This window comes from Lathamus discolor, chromosome 1 (assembly GCF_037157495.1).
Source record: "Lathamus discolor isolate bLatDis1 chromosome 1, bLatDis1.hap1, whole genome shotgun sequence".
NCBI lineage: Eukaryota > Metazoa > Chordata > Aves > Psittaciformes > Psittacidae > Lathamus > Lathamus discolor.
In genome coordinates this window covers 31,376,288-31,396,577 of record NC_088884.1, presented here as the reverse complement: position 1 = coordinate 31,396,577, position 20,290 = coordinate 31,376,288, and the positions used below count along the sequence as shown (strand labels likewise).

General features: G+C 38.9%; 1 protein-coding gene across 11 annotated transcripts in view; it reads left to right on the top strand.

Annotated features, from left to right (window-relative positions):
• MAGI2 (membrane associated guanylate kinase, WW and PDZ domain containing 2) overlaps nt 1-20,290 on the top strand; it is a 731,950-nt gene that overhangs the window by 673,320 nt on the left and 38,340 nt on the right. For 6 of the 11 annotated variants that reach the window (XM_065666957.1, XM_065666908.1, XM_065666901.1 and 3 more), the window contains 4 exons: nt 6,182-6,367; nt 9,933-10,122; nt 13,059-13,299; nt 14,970-15,113. In XM_065666957.1, the coding sequence (XP_065523029.1) occupies nt 6,182-6,367; nt 9,933-10,122; nt 13,059-13,299; nt 14,970-15,113 (761 nt within the window). The remainder of the gene's footprint in view (nt 1-6,181; nt 6,368-9,932; nt 10,123-13,058; nt 13,300-14,969; nt 15,114-20,290) is intronic. The other 5 variants (XM_065666928.1, XM_065666981.1, XM_065666976.1 and 2 more) reach the window with 3 other exon arrangements.

Below are 20,290 nucleotides of genomic sequence, written 5' to 3'. Positions count from 1 at the left end.
TTTGTTAACATCTTAAAATCAGCTATTTCTAGCATATGGGTCTCCCAAGTGAGGAGAAATCATTTTTATTTCTAAAAAGAAAGAAGCTGATAGATATATGCAGTTTTAGAATTAAGGATGATAGATTTATACAGTGTTAGAAGCAGTATCTGTATTCAGCAATTGCTCTGGCTTCGTGTACAGCTGACCCAGGCATATGGACCCTCAGGTGTAAGACCACAGAATCCACTGTTTGTTTTCTATGACATGAAGGTCTGGAAAGGATGTTAATTTGGATCATGGAAAGCAAAAGTGGGTGATTTTATCAAATAAAAATATTAACATAGAGAAAAATGTGCATGTGCAGTTATCAGTAAGTTTCTGGAAGCAGACTTCACTTTCTAAAAGCAAAGATTTCTTTTGAATCATTTTGGCTCTTAATTTTTTTATTTAAGTTCTCTTTGATAATGAGTTTAGAGCTGATCATTGCACAATTAGCTGCTTTCTGAAAAAAGCATCAGATGCTCTGCGTCAGTTTGTGGTCCTGACCCAAATGTTGTAAATATCTGAGGAAGATTTAGGGGGAGAGGTTGGTAGCTTCAAGTATTTTAGAAGCTTTGGTATTCTCAGGGTTCAAATCTTCCTGAAGTCATGCGTTTATGAAAAAACACACTGCAGAAAAGTTAGATCCCAAAAGATCCATTGTTAGGAAATGCTTCTGTGCCATTGCTGTTCTCTGCTAGATTTTTTTGGAGCTAGGATTATGACTTCTGCCTTGGAAGGATTTATGTTTTCTCAAGGTACACATGCATATACATCACTCCTGAGCATCACATTTTGGATGAGTTGATGTGATTAAAGAGAAAAAAAAAACTATCTATCTGGTTTGAAAGGCGGTATGTTTTATATGCATATGAACTGTATCTCACTAATTTCCCATATTTCCAATGGTTAAAAAAAATCTCTAGAAATCCCTGTTTACCTTAATATTTTTCCATTGTAGTCTCATCCATTGCGTAGTCTGACAGAACTAAGAAAAATTCAAGCCTGCTAATATTAAACACTGCTCAGGTGACTCAGTGTTCTGAAGTGGATCAAATTCTCTTCATGGTCTAAGCCAGGCTCGTGCTGCCGCTGTTCAGAATGAACATATGTTTGGAGAACAGCTTGTGGTGAATTCTTAGAAGAGGTATGAATAGATTAGCAAAAACTTTTAGGGGTGAGTGGAATCATTTGCCACCAGTCAAGTGACCTGGGACTTCCTCTAAAAGGCTACATTATGAAATGCTCTGCTTAGTTACAAATAAAGCACTGAAGATGTAAATTAAGGGAAAAGTGTTGCTTTAACAAAGCCCTAATTTAATGCCAAGCATGGAAGGTTTCATCACAAGATATCTGTGATGCTGTGAGAGACCAAAGAGCTGCACAGCTCCACGCTGTCCCTGGCCATGACCAGTGGCAGAGGGGACAGCACCTACAGCAGACAAGGACCTTTCACAGGCATCTCCTCAGCTTTCACAACAGCTTTCTGATTTATTTGTCCATGGATCCACCCTGTGAATTTGTCTTAACCGTTGCCTTACCTTCCCTTTTCCAAGCTGCAGGTAGTGAATTTATGGACTGCTCCTCTGAGCAGAGGCTGTTTTCTGCTTCTGACTGCCATGCTGTCTTTCTCTGAATCTTTGCGAATTCAGTGCTTTGATTTTGGATGAGGATACTGAAACTACCAGCAATACTCAGACTTCAGGTGCACAGTAGTAACTGGCAATAGTTTACTTCATTTGCTATTCTTTTTCTAGCTCTTAAATTTCTATTTAATGTTTTACTGAGTTTAGGTGTTCTTTAAACACTTACTTCAAGATCTCTTGAGTGAGAATAATTACTTTAGGGTTTATCTCTGCTTAAGCTTAGGAAGGGTTATTTTTTCCTCATGTGCATCATCTTGCATTTCTTTTCATGAGATCTTGTCTGCCACTTCACTCAACCCACTCGGTACTGACAGTTTTACACCTCTTCCACTCCTGTTTTCAGATGTGACCATTATGAATGATAAAAATTCTCCAATATGGAAATACACAATTCATTTCTACCTTTGTTCCTTAGCTTTTACCTAATTTATCTCCTATGAGGGTAGCTCCTTCTTACCCCTCCACTGTAAGTATTTCACCACCGAAAGCTCATAAAAAATGAATTTTCTAACATATTCTAACATGTTCCTATTTCCATGAATAACCTGCATCAGACAACCTGCACCCCTCAGAAGCATTCATGCTTATAAATACATCCTCTCCTCCTAGTGCAGCAGCAGGGACTGTGGTGGCCAGGATATTGTAGCTTGGGAGAGACTTGGGGAGAGCAAGCAGGGACCTGAAACTCCTCAGCATATTACTGCAAGAGCAGGAGCTGGGGGATAAACCTCTCATATTACCTTGAAATGCACAGGAAAGAGCTTCTGCTGAATGACTGTGAGTTTCAGTAGTTCACTGGATTTGCCCATAAACCGCTGTTACAGCATACCAATGGTCTCCGTTGAAGAATGTGATAGAGCTCAGGTTCCTTCTGCTAAACCTTTCCACACCCCACTCTGCAGCAAGATGATATGGCAGCACATTGTACCAATACAGCCTGAGAAGAGGAGCAATGAATCCTCAAAAACCAAAGAGCAGTAGAAAAGGCACCTTGACAGACACAAGCTTTGTTCAGAAGGTCACCTACTTGATCCTTTCATAGCACATCAGGACCAGGGGATACCTTTATGTGGAAGTTAAAGGCCATTAGGCTTAAGAGGAAGAAAAAAGGAGCACAGAATTCCTCCTCTTTTTCCCTTCCTTCCTTCTCAGTATTTGAAGAATTGGATTCTTGTGGCTTTCCCACCTCCAGCTTTGATTTGAGCAGACATCTCAAACATGCAGACATCTGCTCTATTCACTTGTCAGGTGCAAGAAGTCCAACAAAAAATGTTCTGGCAAATTAATAGGGTTTCCCACCCACCCGCCCCCCTCACTACTGGAATAACGTCTCTACTTAATTATTTAGCCTAGCAGAACCATCTTCTTTAGGGTTAGAAATGACAAGCCTGGGAATTTTAACTAGGGCATCTCAGCCATGATACTTCCCCTTCTTTCTTCCTACTAAATTTTTTGTTCTTTCATACCAGATGGTCTCATTTTCAGATCTCCACTGATGTGTAGTACAGGCATGGCAGATCTTTTATTACCTGTACTAGAAAAAGGCACATTTTAGTCTTAGTTTAAATGATTCTTGATGATGCTTCATGAATTGATTTGATGCAATAGGCTCTGAGTGAATGTAAACAGTCTCAGTGTCAAGTTACTCTTCTACTTGTTTACTTCCTGATATGCATGCGTGGCAGTTATACATCTGCATCGAGGGCAAAATCAACACAAGTTTTGTATGAAGTGTGGTGTCATGGTTTAAACCCAACCACAAACCTCTTTTACTCACTCCCCCCCTTCTTGCCCTCCCCCTGCTTCTGGAGGGACGGAGAGGAGAATCAAAAAGAATGCAACTCCCACGGGTTGAGATAAGAACAGTTTAGTAACTAAGGTGTAACACAAATCACTACTGCTACCACCAATAATAATGGTGCTAAAGGAAATAACAAGAGGAAAGAATACAACACCTCAACACCAGCCGACCAATAACTCACCCCACTCCCCCCAGCCAAGCACCGACCGATACCTCCTCCAACCCTGCAGTCCCTCTACCCCTTCCGGGTCACTCTAAGTTACCTCCTGGGCATGACGTGCTGTGGTATGGAATACCTCTTTGGCTAGTTTGGGTCAGGTGTCCTGTCTCTGCTTCCTCCCAGCCTCCCCTCCTCCCTGGCAGAGCATGAGGCTCAGAAAGTCCTTGGCCAGACCAAACATTCGAGCAGCAACTGAAAACATCGGCGTTATCACCACTGTTCCAAGGCCAAAAGATCAAAACACAGCACTGTACTAGCTCCTAAGAAGGAGAAAAATGACTGCTGCTGCTCAACCCAGGACATGTGGTCATTAGTGTTTGGTATATTTTATAGGATGCTGTACATTGTGACATAAATTAGGTGCTTATTTCCTAAGCAGTAAGACATTCGTGAAGTATACTAGTTATGTCATGTCCATATAACTAAAGCCATAATTTAATTTATACTCTTGCCCGAACTATAGTGGTAAGAAGGATGCAGTTTGATTATGCCGTGCATTTCACTTATATTTTTAGTTCTCAGAAAATTAATTTTTAACACTATAAACAACACTTGCATCCATATTAGTAACAGAAGTCACTTTGAGGTACGTGTATTGTGGCTTTACATGAGATGTGCAATCTGTGTTTGTCACCGTTACCTTCAGGGAATGTTTATGAGGAGGCTGAGAAGTTTGTTCTGCAGTGATGTATTCTGAACACATCTCCTGTTAGAGCTTTGCTTTATATGAGCATTGATAGCCTAGATATTTAAAAAAAAAAAAATGTTTGATTAATCTTTTCTTTCAACTTTTACAAGTTGTCTTTAGGTATTCGAATTTTAAGGATATATTATTTTTCAAAAGAAGCACAGCTGGTTTTAAACACCAGTTGCAGCTGGATAGTGAGGCCAAGATGCTTTGTGCTAATTTTGCCAAAACTGAAGTGTGGAATCAGTGAGGGAGGGACACTCAGATACCATTAGGATATTAATACAATATATACTCAAATTTAATTGTGGTAAGCATATTTAGTAGTATAGAGAGGAAGAAAATTATCATGGTCTTTGGGGAACCTAGACAGAGAGAGGAGTCAGCTATAGTATACATATTTAATTAAAAAACAGAGGAGAATAAAGAAACATTGGGAGAAAGAGTAATATTTAGAAAATTAAATGGATAACAAAGGAAAAGACAGAACCAAAGAATGGATAGAGCACACAGAAAGGTGGAGAACCACAGAGAAGAGCAAACGGAAAAGCAAAGTTGATGAGTAGTGTTTTGTTGTGGTTTAACCCCAGCTGGCAGCTAAGTACCACACTGCCGCTTGCTCACTCCCTGCCTGCCAGGTGGGCTAGGGAAGAAAATTGGAAGAAGTTGAAACCTGGGTTGAGATAAGAACATTTCAATAATTCGTATTAAGTAAAATACAATAAAAAAAGAAATAATAATAATAATCAAAAAAGAGAGGAGAAATAAAATTCAGAAAACCCAAGCAATGCACAATGCATTTGCTCACCACCCACTGACCGATACCCAGCCCAACCCTAGGAGCAATCAGTTCCTTGCAGGTAACTCCCTCCATTTTATGTACTGGGCATGATGTGCTGTGGTATGGAATACCCCTTTGGCTAGTTTGGGTCAGGTGTCCTGTCTCTGCTTCCTCCTGGCTTCTTGTGCACATCCTCACTGGCAGAGCATGAGACAGAGAAGTCCTTGATCAGGGTAAGCGCTACTTAGCAACAATCAACCCATCGGTGTGTTACCAGCATTGTTCTCAGACTAAAGCCAGACCGTAGCACTGCACCAATTACTAGGAAGAAAATTAACTCCATCCCAGCTGAAACCAGGAAATGTTTTGAGAAGAGGGATGGGGAGGTGTCTGTTTGATGTAGTAAATGTGTTTGTGCACTCATAATTAACTGTAAATTCATGCTGGCATGTATCTAATTAGAAAACTGCACATCTTAATAACTCTTCAGTATGATTTCTATTTATTAATTAATATATTTGAATGAAGGAGGAGAACAATTTAGTGAACCATGGGCATTTTCAGTAATAACATTTATTTATATATAAAATAAGTCATGTTTATAGTTCTTCTATTGCAACATACAAATAAAGAAATTCTGTAAACTAAGAGGTGGAAGGCAATTTATGACTACTACTTATTGTGCAAATTTATCCCTTTCACTGTTTTAATGCCTTATTGTCTTCTTGATCTGTTTATTATCTTGTTACGTGCCAGGTTTGCAAAGTAGCTGAACCATAAACTGATTTTGGATGTCGTATGTGTATGCTGTGTATATACGCACATCTAAATTCTGAATTTTTAGTGAAATTCAAGCTGTGTTAATGAAAGTGGCATTGTATAAGGATGTATATTCTTGCATGTTTATACACAAACTGGTTTTTAATTCAGAGAAAACTTTCTTCCAAATGAACTCATTTTCTTTTGCTTGTGAACATCACCACTCCTGTCAGCATGTTAACTGTGACTGTTATCCCTTGTCTAGCTGTACCCCATAAAATAGGGCGGATAATTGATGGAAGTCCTGCAGATCGCTGTGCAAAACTCAAAGTTGGAGACCGGATCTTAGCTGTGAATGGCCAGTCTATTATAAACATGCCTCATGCAGATATTGTGAAGCTAATTAAAGATGCAGGTCTCAGTGTAACTCTTCGCATCATTCCTCAGGAGGGTAAGTCAATGGCCCTTAAAAACAGGAAGAAAATTTTAAGTAGCCTCCAATTAGCTTGAATTATGTCACCGCTTGAAAGAACATCTTTTGTTTCACTTTCTGAGCTGTAATGTACAGCACAGCAAAATTACAGCCTTAGAACCAGCTCAAATAACATCTGAATTCTTGAAAAGGTTTCTGGTTATGAAAAGGGTATTTAAAGCAAACCTGGAGAAACCTGAGAGACATGAGTACCGAAAAGTCAGTGTTAATGTCTTTTGGAAGAACTGTCTTCTACATGGAAAAGCAGCCTACAAGAGAGCCAGGGTTTGAGTTCATTCCCTTATATCATGCTAGAAACCAAACCAAAGTTTGGCAAAGTGACTCAAGAATGGCTGTCACAAGGCACATTCAGCTACCTGTGACAAAAAGGGATGTGAAGGAAGGGTTCAGATTTCGTAGCTTTATCACTATAAATGCACAAGCCAGGAAGTAACTGAACTCTAAATTATCTCATCTGTAGGGTGAGGGTAAGGGGGCAGGCTCATTATTCTGATCATTATTCCACAGCTAATCAGCGAAGATCTTTTGATGTTGATTTCATGGGTTTTGGGATTGATTTCAGGGCTTTATTTAGTTTATCAATGTGCTGTACTGGTATATTAATTGTACCGTATTAATGAGACCATGGCTTTATATCTCAGCAACAAATACCAGTAGAACTAGGAATGTGACACAGGAAATAAACTAATTACTTAATGATCCAAGCTCCAGTTAGATGACCTTCACCTTCACAGGCCAAGGAAATAGTCTGACTATAGTCCATAGCCATGGACTGCAACTGGGGGAACTTAACTACTTCATTAAGTGAATTCAGTGAAAGGAAAACCACAAACATACAAAAGTTCAGAATTCATACAGAAGAGCTGCTGTAGTATCAGTGGAGGCCAGTTTTGCAAGCATGTACACACAAGTGTGATGCTGCATGCAGTCCATGCAGCTTATTTAGGCTTCCCTGGTACCCAGATTAATTCATGATGCCAGATTGCTAATAGTTCAGTGTTAGAGGTGGATACATTAAATTAGAAAGAATGCAGAAGTGTGTCTGAGATGCGGTGCTACAAAATGTTCTTGGGTGCTGGCGGTGAGGGATTATTTGTGCCCAAGTCATGGCTTCCCTATGTGACACTGGACACCTCATTCTCCTTCTGATATTAGCTTCCCAGCTTACAAAACTAGGAAAATATCTAATACCTCTCTAATGTGTTTTCAGATGAAGAATGCCATATAAATGCAAAGCAGTTTTCAGAGCAGCTTATGATTTGACTAGTTCATCTATAGTTAGGAGAGTAATGTAGAAATGAGGGACAGCATTCACTGTCTTCAGCTCTGAAACTTTGCAATACAAAAGAGACTCACAGATGCAAAATGGGCAATTAACGCCTTAAGCATAGTAATTACATAGACAAGTATTGCTTATGCCAGCATGAGGAGTGTTTTAAGTGCAAATAAACAAGCTTTTTTGACAATTAAGCCTAAATGGAAAAGATTTTTAATAAAGTAGCAAAAATTTTTAAAATAAGTAGAAGCATAAATTAAATAAGTGGAGAGTCATTAGAAATGTGCAGTCATTAACTCACATGTTAAAAAATACAAAAAACAATTATTCAAAATTCAGACTACATTCAAACATAAAACAAGGCAATATCTGGATCGTGCATAGCTCTTGGTGTTGGGGATGCTCAGCCATCTCCTCTGTATGCTTTGCACCACGCCACACTGGCAAGTAGGAGCAAAAACATATAATGTGCACTTTTGCTATTGGTGATGCATGAGCAGTCACTTCTGAAGTGCTTTTGTGGGTGGAGACTCTCTTTTTTACACTTCTTTACAAGTAAATGATGAGCAACAGAGCTATGCCAGGGTCTTGGGGGAAATAAATAATATTTGATATGAGCTCAGTGCCAAATGTGTCTTCCCCAAGTGCAGCAGGAAGCCTGAAGGAAGATTGGCATCCTTTATTTGTAATAAGGCCACATTTCCTACCCCAGCTTCTCTGTCTTTTTGAACTTTATGGTGTTTGGAAAGAAGGATTCTGGTTTTCTGTGAAACCGTGGTCGTTTGGCACAATACAGTGAAATAAAACATTGTTTTGACTGGTTAGCAAGAATTTATTGAGATTAGCTTACTGTTCACAGTCCCCAAAGATATAAAAAATACAGGAAATTCTTCTTGAGCTCAAAGACAGCAGGAGTTAACACAAGCACACCAGTGGTTTATCTTTTGTGACAACTATGTCATCCCATAACAGTGGTGAAAGCAACAAAATCATTCATTGTCTCAAAATTAATAGTATTTCAGATATCTAGGAGCTAAGCTAAGGCATAGTTTCAGCAAGCCCAAGTCCTGCCTGACCAACCAAGCAGCCTTCTAAAATGGAGTGACTACATCAGTGGACAAGGGAAGAGCTATGGAAGTTGTCTATCTAGATTTCTGTAAGGCCATTGACATGGTCCCCCACAACACACCTCTCTCTAAATTGGAAAGGTGTGGATTTGATGCGTGGACTCTTTGATGCATGAGGAATCGGCTGGATTCTAGCATCTGGGGGGTAGTGGTGAATGGCTCAATGTCCAGGTAGAGATAAGTGACAAGTGGCATCCCTCAGGGGTCTGTAATGGGACCAGTACTGTTCAGTGCCTTCATCAGTGACATAGTGGGATCAAGTGCACCCTCAGCAACTTTGCAGATAGCACCAAGCTGAGTGGTGCAGTTGACAAGCCTGATGGATATGATGCCACCCAGAGGGAGATGAACATGCTCAAGAAGTGAGGCCATGTGAACCTCATGAGGTTCAACAAGGCCAAGTGCAAGGTCCTGCATATGCATGGGGGCAATCTGGTATCAATACAGGCTGGTGGATGAAGGGATTGAGATCAACTCTACAGAGGAGGACTTGGAGGTGCTGGCGGATGAAAACCTGGACATCAGCTGGCAATGTGCACTTGCAGCTGAGAAAGCCAATTATATATTGGTCTGTATCAAAAGGAGCGTGACCAGAAGGTCATGGGAGGTGATTCTGCCCCTCTACTCTGCTCTGATGATACCCCACCTGCAGTACCATGTGCAGCTCTAGAAACCCCAACACAAGAGGGATGTGGACCTGCTCAAATGAGTCCAAAGGCCCTGAGCAGCCTGGTCTAGTCGAAGATGTCCCTGCTCATTGCAGGGGGATTGGACTAGATGACCTTTAAAGGTCCCTTCCAACCCAAACAATTCTATGATTCTCTAATCAGTATTTTTAAGTTTTAAAAGAAAAAATGAAACACAGAGGCAATTTGCCTTGTTCAGTGGGGTTTTAAATAATGGAGGTGTCAAATGGAATCATAGAAGTGACCAAGATTTCAGATCCCACAGACTATCGAAAGGAGCCCATTAAGTTCAGATGTCTTAAAATCTAATTATAACCCAAGAGAGCAAAAGCGACAAAGCATAAATTTCCAGAGGCTGTGTGTGACCAAAAATGATAATTGTCTACCTTTGCCCTTTAGTAAATGCCACTCTGTGACAGGTGTTTAATCTCCAGCTTCCCATTACACAGAGCTGAACAGCCCAGCCTCAGCCCCCAGCTCGGAGAAGCAGAGCCCCATGGCCCAGCAGCACAGCCCCATGGCCCAGCAGAGTCCCCTGGCGCAGCAGAGCCCCGTCGCCCAGCACAGCCCCGTCTCCCAGCCGCCACCTCCTCAGCCCCTCCAGCTGCAAGGACATGAAAACAGGTAAGAGCAGCTCCTCCAGCCTTTGCCTTCTGTGAGGACCCTTGTGCTGGGTCTTCCTGCTGTTCCTAGCTGTGAGCCATTGCCTGTGGGGCTCTGGCAATCCACGCTGCTGTGATTGCACCCACAGGGCATGAATTGTGCATGCCAGGATGATCTGTAAGTCTTGTTTGGGTATGAAACATTATGAACAAGGTTCTAGCCAGCCTTCCTCAAATGTCCATCAGGATCATATCTTTGCCAAGGAACTAAACAATGAAGTGTTCCTTGTTAATAATTTTATTGCTAACATACTACTTTCTTATATCACTACAACTTACAGAATACAGGTATATCAGTATCTGATATATCTTACATGCCTGATTTGGTCTATTAGAGTTCTGGAGTCAGGAAGATATTTTTATATCAGCTTCTATCTGTCTATGGTGTATCATTTTCCAGCCAATTTCTCATGTGTAATTTATGTATATACATTGACAAATTTATCTGTGATGGAAATTCAGTAGTAGGGGGATAGAAATTTTGTGACCAGCTGTACTAAAGCTGTTTATATAAAGAGCATGCTCAAGCTGTGGGCTGATACAAACTTCCTATGATCTCCAATCAACACTATTTAGTCTTTGGATTAATTTTTGGCATGTTAAATGAGGCTGATTGCACTGACTGTCTTTATGCTAATCTTCAATAACCATCATACCTCATCAAGACCCTCTTCCCTAAATAGTAGACGCTGGTTACAGGATTGTAACTTTCTGCTTCTGGATATACTTGAGTTCAGTTGTGATTTAGATACTATGCCCCCTAATTCTCCTTGCTTACCAGATGTAGCACTTTCATTTGCCCAAAATTGTTTTCTCTCAATTAGTCACACTTGGCAAATTTCTTTGCCTTATATTTCCTTGAGTAATTTTGCCAAAAGTGATCATCTCCTGGAAGACATACGTTTCTGACAAAAATCCAGTGCAAAGCTTTCACAAAAGTCTCTCTGTGCAGTTGTAAGTCAGTAGTACACATCTGTTGAACTGGGAATTTTCAGAGGGGACCAGTAAACTATATTAATTAAAGTGCTAAAAAGATATTATGTAATCGTTTTACTGAACAGCATAAGATCTATTTGGTCATGTCACTATTCATATATTCAGCGAAAATAAAAGCATCATCTTTTGACACACAGCTGTGATCTTTTATTGGGAACCCACTGAAAGATTACTTTTGTTCCAGAAAAAGGATCATTATTTCTAATTCGTATAAGTATCATTTTCACTAGATTTTATAAATCACATTACAGCTTGTTTTGATAGCTTCATACATAGTTTCTGTATCAAAATCAAGATTTTAGATGATATTTAAATCTCTTAGTAATATGAACTAGTATTTTTACTTTCAATATTGTTAAGGCTCAGTATCACAGTCAGCCTGTTTGTTCTCCATTTTCATTTCACAGAATCATGATCCTGAGTAAAGAAAGAAAGAGGATTGTCTGTCAACATGCAGGTCTTACTATAGATGCCATGTACAGGTTTTAAAAGAACATGTGCCAGCAAGCTATTTTCATCTTCTCAGAAAAGTCAAAGGGAAATAGTTCTGATATTTTAGTGTCTGGATAGAGATTCAGCTAATTAAAGTTAGTGTGTAGGCAGATCTGCCATAATATTACTGTAACTGTACTAGTAAAGTAATGAAGTTTTGAAACAGATTTAAATTTTTTGATTTTTTTTATAACATTTAAATTGCCTTTCTCCTACATAAATTAACACAATCAAAAGCAACGCTCTCATTTTTTCAGCATGTAACTTTTTTAATCAATAAATACATTTCAAAATCCCTTTCACGGTTTCTATGTGTCCATGTATCAACTTGGTCACCTGGAAACTTCCAGATCATTATTATAATATAGTTCGAAGCGTGTATTTCCTGTATATGCACATACATTCTTGGGGAGAGTGTGAAAACATCCACTATGTGAACATATTTGTTAAATCCAACTCTACTACTACAGGATTGCTTTGCTGAAAGGGTTCAGACTTCCTCTGTGCCCATTCAGCACGTTACATGGTACCAAGCTTTGCAGTAAAAAAATACTCCTTACTTCACCCTGAAGTGTGAAATGCCATTATGCGCCAATTTCCATGTGATAAGAGAGCCGCTCTGAGTAAATTAATTAACTAGTTTCTGTACTACAGAAAGTCACATTATCTTTGAAGTGTTAGGATTCATCTTCCTGTAACCAGTTACCAGTTAAAGCAGTATTTTACTTTATTAATTCCTCATTAACCATTTTTTTTTTCCTTTCACCCTGCATTACTTGTATACATAACTACCCATATGATCTGCCATGGCTTGTAGCCAGATAGCATTATACTGGGTGTGTAATAATAATAATATACACTATATTAAGTTATGTTATATCAAAGAGTACCTTTCATTAAAACTGTAACAACTAGTGCAAAGAATTTATCCCTTTTTAACCTTAAGAAGCCCACAACAATAATAATTTATGTCAATGAAACAGAGGGACTATAAGTGTCTGCGCTGATGTTTCATATACTCTACAGGAATCTTATCTCTGGAAACCCACTTTATAAGATCAATGCATTATTTTCTAGTGAGTGTTGTAGGTGTTTCCACATGCAATTTTATCTTCCAAGTAGGCAAGATAAGGGGGAATCAGGATGCTTTTCCTGTTCCTGCCCCTTTGAGCTTACTGCTGACCACATGAGCAGGAGAATCACACGTTATGACTGACCTGAGGGAAAATTGCTTATGTCCGTATTTCAAAAGCCTCGACTGTTTACCCTTGAAAGTTTTGCTTCTGTGCAAAAATTGGTTTCACGCAATTTTGCAGGGAGGCAGTTCGCTTTCGCTCCTCAATATCACTTGTAATGCATATTCTTGATGTCTGGCTGCTTTCTGAAACTAAATCATTTTGCCTTTTTCAGTTATAGGTCAGAAGTAAAAGCCAGACAGGATGTGAAACCTGACATCCGGCAACCTCCATTTACAGACTACAGGCAGTCCTCAACAGACTACCGACAGCCTCCACTGGACTACAGGCATCCTCCAGTGATGGATTACCAGCAGCCACCACCTCTCGACTACAGGCAGCCACCCTTGATAGATTACAGGCAGCATTCACCTGACACCAGGCAGTACCCCCTGTCAGAGTACAGGCAGCCCCAGGTACAAATTTACAGCAATGCTAAACAGAAAATATGAGGGTTTGTAGGGAAAGATCATGTATATTGGTAAAAGAAAAGACGTTAGAGAAGAAAAAGGCACCTTTATTGTTTTTACTCTTAGCTACTATTTTTCTGTAGAGGAAGTTATTTCAAAACCATTAATGAAGAACTATGTGAGCTCTGAAATAACACTATAACTGTGTGACTATAATGTTAAATAAATGCTGTTTCTAAGGTACTGGAGAGTTAAAATTAAAGTTCTAGATATAAGTTGACTTTGCATTACCAGAGGAATTTTTTTATTCCTAGGAACATAATGCAGTCACTGAACAGTGGATGTGCTTAGGTCAGACTGCATTTTACAGCACTGTTGAAAATGAAGGCTTTATCTAAACTGAATAAATAAATAAATGTGAATCCTGACTGATAAAAATTATATTTCTGTTAGTAATAGTCTGGCTGCAGAGAAACTAGCTTGTGCAAGTAGTTTCTTTGACATCAAACATAATCTTACACATTCAGAAAAACAAAACGTAGGTGAAGAGTTACGTTACCTTGGACAAGATTCTGCTGCTGACAAATACTTAACGAAAGCTGTGAAAGTTTGAGGATTCAGCTCAAAGTTCAGACTTTCAGTAGAAAATCCTCCTCCTCACAGAAAGGCAGAAAAAAATAGAGGTCTGAAAAACATTAAATAAGAGAATGTAAACTTCTGGACAGTATATCCTGGAACCACATATATATATGGCTTCTGTGTCCATGAACTCTATCAATGAAAATACCCAAATTCTGAAGGAATCCAGAGAACCCTCTGAAAATACTGTGCATTTCTGTGTCTAAATAGCAAACCCCTATCCACATGCACATACACTGTAAGATGCTCCTTAGCATCTAGAAATATGCTTAGACTGCCTGTTTCTCAGCATTTCCCGTTTAATCCTCTAACCACTGGTCTACACCACTCAAGCTTGCTCTTGTTTTCTCCTACTCCCATGGCTCTTGCAGTCTTGGCTGCGAATTGATCAGAAGCATCAGACCAAGTTCCCACCCAGACCCCTCTACGGGGCTGGTAGTTTGGGTCCACCAAGGAAAAACTGGAAGGGTGGATCTCAGTCTCTGCAGGACACAGAAAGGGTGAAACTCAAATCTCCTACTTCCCACATCCTCCTCAAGACACATGTTTTAACCAGAGTGGTGAGAGCTGCTGTACTTTGTGACTCCATGCAGTCCAGCCTGCTGATCATGTTAAGCTGTGCTGGGAATTTAGGTGGTGTGTCTCCTAATGTGTAAATGTGATGATACTTATACAGGAACTGCCTGCTACCTCACTGGCCAAATGACTAATTCTGCATAAAAATAAACACTTATACTCAGTTGCCATGAAAATATTGAGGCCGAATAGGGAAACCATCTGGAGACCTTTTGGTGCCAGGCAACTGCTGGAAAGTGCCCTTTCAGGGTGGTTTAGACTTTTTTAGAGCATTTAGTTTGCTAAAGTCTCTTTTCAGGAATAGCCAAAGTTTGTCATTGTAGAATTATACTTTGAGGGTCCCTTTGTTTATATCAGCTGGATAACTGCACTTTTGAAGAGATGTATTTTAAAGTTTTCTTGAATGTATACCCCAACAGTCATATCATTAATTGTCTTTCATTGGTTATTTGTCTCCACAGGACTTTGATTATTTCACCGTTGATTTGGAGAAAGGAGCCAAAGGTTTTGGGTTTAGTATTCGAGGAGGAAGGGAGTACAAAATGGATTTGTATGTGTTGAGGTTAGCAGAAGACGGGCCAGCAATAAGAAATGGAAGGATGAGGGTAAGTGAAATGTATTGTATCAATTTTTTTTCAACATTTACAGATGTGTTTGGTGATGGGGTCAAAGAGAAAGCAATTATTTAATCTCTGGCCAAGTTTTAAAGAGCAGTTGCCAAATACCTTTTATATTATAAAGCTATTCTGTAGAAGTTCAAGAAATTAGTTGAAACATATAGTAGGTCTGTGTAGTTTCTTTGCAGAATAAATGTATTACTGCTTGTTGATAATAGCTTATACTGTGTTATACTTTTTTCTCTCTATTGTTTCACTCGTATCTCAGCAACTTAAAAATCTCTGACATGGAGTTTGATTTTTCTTTGATAATAATATCAGCATAATTAACAGTTATGTCTCTAATCACAAAGGCAAAGCGATACCTATCTGACACTATGAAACCTAAGACTTGGTCTGTGTTATTTTACTAATTTAATGAAGTTGCCTTCATAGTGTTTGCTAAGTTTGCTTATTGATATTATTCAATCTTGTTTGTAGGTATCAGTTTTCACTATAGGTCTTAGTCTGCATAGATAATAGTGCATTTGGGTCCTGTATTGATAGAAATCATAACACTATATCCAATAGTGTTACTGTACTATTGGACTAAATACTAACTCTGAAAGCATTCACATAAGAAATGTCGTGATTAAAAAAAATACATGTTGTATGTAGGAACAATTACCTAACCAAAAATAGATGGGTTTAACCTGTCCAGTGGTGCTAACAAAGAGGTACAAACTCCTCAAGGGTTGCTGATACCTTGCAGAATAGTGAGTGTGCAAAAAGGAGAAGGAGAGAACAAAGGTTAAAAAGACTATCAAGAGTCAACATTTTAAAACTGTGTATCTAATTAGTGCAGCCTTGTTCAACCAATATTTGATTATAAAGATGGGCAATGAAAATTGTGTTCTGTACAGTTTATTGTAATAGTATATTTGCAAATGTCATGGTTGTTACACAGATTCTGTTTCTCGATCCTAACAAGCTCATCAACTTTGACTTCATGCTGAAAGAGGTGACCATTGTCATTGGTCTGAATATACTATCAGAGACTTCCTGTGTATAAGTAAGGAGTTTTAGAATGTTTCAAATCACTCTTAACTTGCCCACTTTGTAGAATTATAGAATTAAGTTTGGCCTCAGTTGTACCACAGAGTGCAAACCCTTGGACTGGGAGCTTGCATAAATGAGCAATGGTATAATCAGTCCCTGTGACAAGGAAGCTGAAGCGCAAGCAGGCAGGCAACTGGTAACTCGGAAATACTCCCACAATATTTGTTGTGTGAAATATAGGGGAATTCATGCTGCAGATAGAACTATAACTTAGAAATATCTTCTCTAATGAGTCTTTTCATTCTTTCCTTTACTGTGGCACTATCAGCCAGTTGCTGTTAATGGAAAACTGTAAGCAAGATGTACATTAGCACCCATAACATGATTAAAGGTGGGAAAAATTTGTGGTTTTAATAAGCTTTGGAATAACATATTTGGAAACAAATGGCTAAGACTACAGAACAGAAGAACAATGCCTTTGGAGAGGGTTCAAATAATAACCTGTATTAGGCAGAAAACTAACCTATTAAGATCCATTTATCATTTGAATTAAACAGTACCACAGAATAAAGTTAGACTATCCATGCGGTGAATAGCCTAAATATAAAAAGTATGTAACACAAATAAGTTTTCTTCAGTTTTGTTAGAAAAAGTCCTGTATCTTATGGTGAAAAATGTTAATAAATTTTCTATACTAACTTATTTTAAAAAATTTTTCTTGATGTGGCCACAATACACAGCCAAGTGTTGTTCTGGCCAAATAGTTGTAACTGGGTTTTTCTTCCCCTTTAAAGCATCGTTCTCTGGAATCAGTTTTGCCCTCCAGTCTTGTCACTGCATCCTGTGTTGTATTCTCCGGTTTAACAGCCATTTTAACCTGACAGTCATAAATGGATTTAGAACTTGCAAGGCTTTTATCTCCAGTGACCTGTAACTGATGGACAGCAGAAGCTCAAGTAACAGCTTCTTCAAAACAAAAATAACAGAACAAACACAAAAACAATCAATCATTGCTGAAAGGAATAGAGTATACAGGAAGATGAGCAAAGGAAGCAGAGTTCTGTTCCCATATCTCCTTTCCTAAGTTTATATCTGCTGCTAATAATGCAGGTTTATTCCCATTTCTTGGCTGGAACCAGCAGCCTGCTTGCTGCAGTTCTGTATATCTCTGTTTAACAGATTCATCTCTATACCAAAATATGCAAAAATCTGTTCAGAGCTTCTTGCTTTGCGTAGTATTGTCTTTAAAGATCAGATTCACTGATCCTAGCCTTTCAGTGCTGGGGAGAGATAACCATGCTTATGTCATAGGCTGTAATCAGGAGCGTTTTCCAGCTGATAGTTCTTTTCATGATCTACTTATCTCCATTATTGTTTTGATTCCCTTTTCCTTCTCCTTGAACAGCCTTCTTTGATTTACCTGAAGCCTTAAAGAAAAACTTGAAGCAGATAACACAAGGTATAGATCATGCTTATAGAAAGAAATAATATGCATAACTCCACCATTATTTCCACTCACCCTGGAAAATTAAACCCAGCTAAGCTGTTGAAAAAGATAAATCACATAATGAAACATGTTGCCTGTAAATCATTTAGATGTAATAAGTAAACATATTCCACAAACAGCATCTTGTTGTCAGTCTAGTTATAACCAGCAAAAGCCCTGATAAAGGCACATTCATATAGATATAAATCTCTCTACTCTACAGAAATAAATAAAGAATATAAAGTACTTTGGAATAATAGAGCTACATCTATACTAGTGGGTTTATAAATTTGGATAATTGAAGCAATGCAGTATTTAACTGAAGAAAGATCTAGATAGGCTAGTTCAAGTCTGCATGTTGTACCCCGTTAGTGCGAAATGATAATGCTGGGATGAGCCCAGAATATATTCCACTTGGACATGTGTTAAAAAACCTAAAATACTATCAGCAAATATTCAAAAGATTCTGAGGTCTAAATACATGTAAAAGTGTATGCATTACAGATGCAGAGTATAAATTTAAAGAAGTAAAAGCTAAGATTATAGGAAATCAGATGGAAATAAAAAAACAATATAAATATAAATATAAAAACCAATAAAAAACCTCTTGTAAAAGAAAATAAAGTAGATCCATTGCTGAGGAAGGTAAGTATGAAAAGAATGCAATATACCTTAATAATAGGAACAAAGATAAAATGAGCAAAAAGACAATGATGAAGCAACATAAAGTGACACCAGAACTGGGGCATCCCTATGACACTTTGAGTTTGATCTTCAGGTGTTTATGAGCTCCAGTGAAGCCTGGGAGCAGATGACAGAACAGACTCAAAGAGCAAGCACTGCAGGTGATGGTCTTCATCTGGCCCTGCCTGAAGTGTCTAGATTTTAAAAGATTCATAGAAGGGGGGGAAAGGTTTAATGAATTTTGTTGTTATATCATCATTTCCGACAAGAAGTCCTGGTCTTCCTTCCCACTCGGAATGGACGCTGGGTGCTTTGTGATTTTATTGGACACAAATCCACTTAGAAGCACTCCATTTTAGGATTACAAGATCTAAAATAGCCTTTACTTGCCCTTCCTGACCGATGGAGCTTTCTACTTTGATTTTCTGTGGAATTGTTTTGAGAGCCAGACAGGTGGAAGACTAGTGAGTTGGTGTCACACAGTCTTTATCAGTCTCGCCAGCATGTTGCTTTTCTGCTCAAGGATCTCTTTCTGCCATCCTGTATAGATACTGCATTAAAAACAGTTTTACATCTTTCACTGTTCTTAGCTGTGGCATTTTCGCATGCACTGAGGCTTCTATTTGGGCTCATAGACTCTGCTTCTTAAGAAAGCCCAAGCAAACATCCTAGTTTAACTTGGATTCATCTGTCACTAGACATGGGAAAGAAATGTCTATCAAAAGACCTGAAAATTACAGGAAAAAGTGTTTCTTCATGTGAATCCTCTGCCTGCATGGCTGGTAGACTATTCTCAACCAATGTTGGAGAGCCACAGCCATAATTGTGTAACTTCATATAAAACCGTATGCAAGGTCAAATACCACAATTAACTTCAGCAGAATTTTACTGCAATTCATGGATATTCTAATGGAGATTGCTTGCTGAAGACCTCCGTAGGGGGAACCTCATTACTACACTGGAAGTAAATACAAATCCCTATTAATTCTGGCAGCAGAGCAGAGAACAAGCTACAATGGTGAACTCTGAAAAGCCTACTACAGAAAAGGCTTATAACCCCTGAAACATGTGACTCAAAAAAATAACTTACACAACGAGCAAGATATCTTACAAATTAGGAGTAACAGAGGAAAGTTTCATTAGATCTAAGGAAAAGACCTCAAAAGAAAACATGGCTATTCAAAACTTTAAATGGCAGATAGACTTACAGAGCTCCAAGTTCTAAAAATGAATCTCCACCCTCCTTTCTTCTTCACGATGAAGAAGTACCAGAAATACAAGACTCTGCCCACACCATTGCAAAAACAGACTGAATAGGACCACGTCTGTGCTCTGTAAGACAAGAATGTATTAAAAGAATCATGAGAAAAGTTTGGAGAATTATTCCTTGCCTTTGATATCTTCTCCCAAATGATGGAGGTTTGAGCACATTAGGACTCCTTTTCTCAACTGTTCCTAACATCAGGGAAAAAATACAAAACTAGTTGGTGATGGCAGCATTGAAAATTAAAGCTGCAAGCCCTCATTTCAGAGTAGGGTGATAATATGGCACACGCACTATCAGTGACAGTAATACTGAGTTGAATCAGTCACCAGAGATGAGGGACATAACACAGCCAATGCGGAATACAGTCCCCACAGCCTTTGAAGATTCAAGCACTTCTGGCAGCAGTTTTACAGGTCTATTTAGATAAGGCTCGTGGTGACTCCTATTTTATTCTTGTCTCACTTTGGGGACAATGACCAGCAGAGCTCTGCTGCAGATCTCTATCCCTTCCTTTCTTAGAGACAGGGAACTACTGGCTACTCTCAGGAGAATTGTTGAGGATGGTCATAGTGTTGGCTAGACATGTGAGATATGATCAATAGATCTGTTATTGCCTTGAATGGTATCTCCTGCAGCCAGCATGTTTATTGAAACCAGCGTCAAACAAAGAGCCTGTGGCTGACGGCTGCA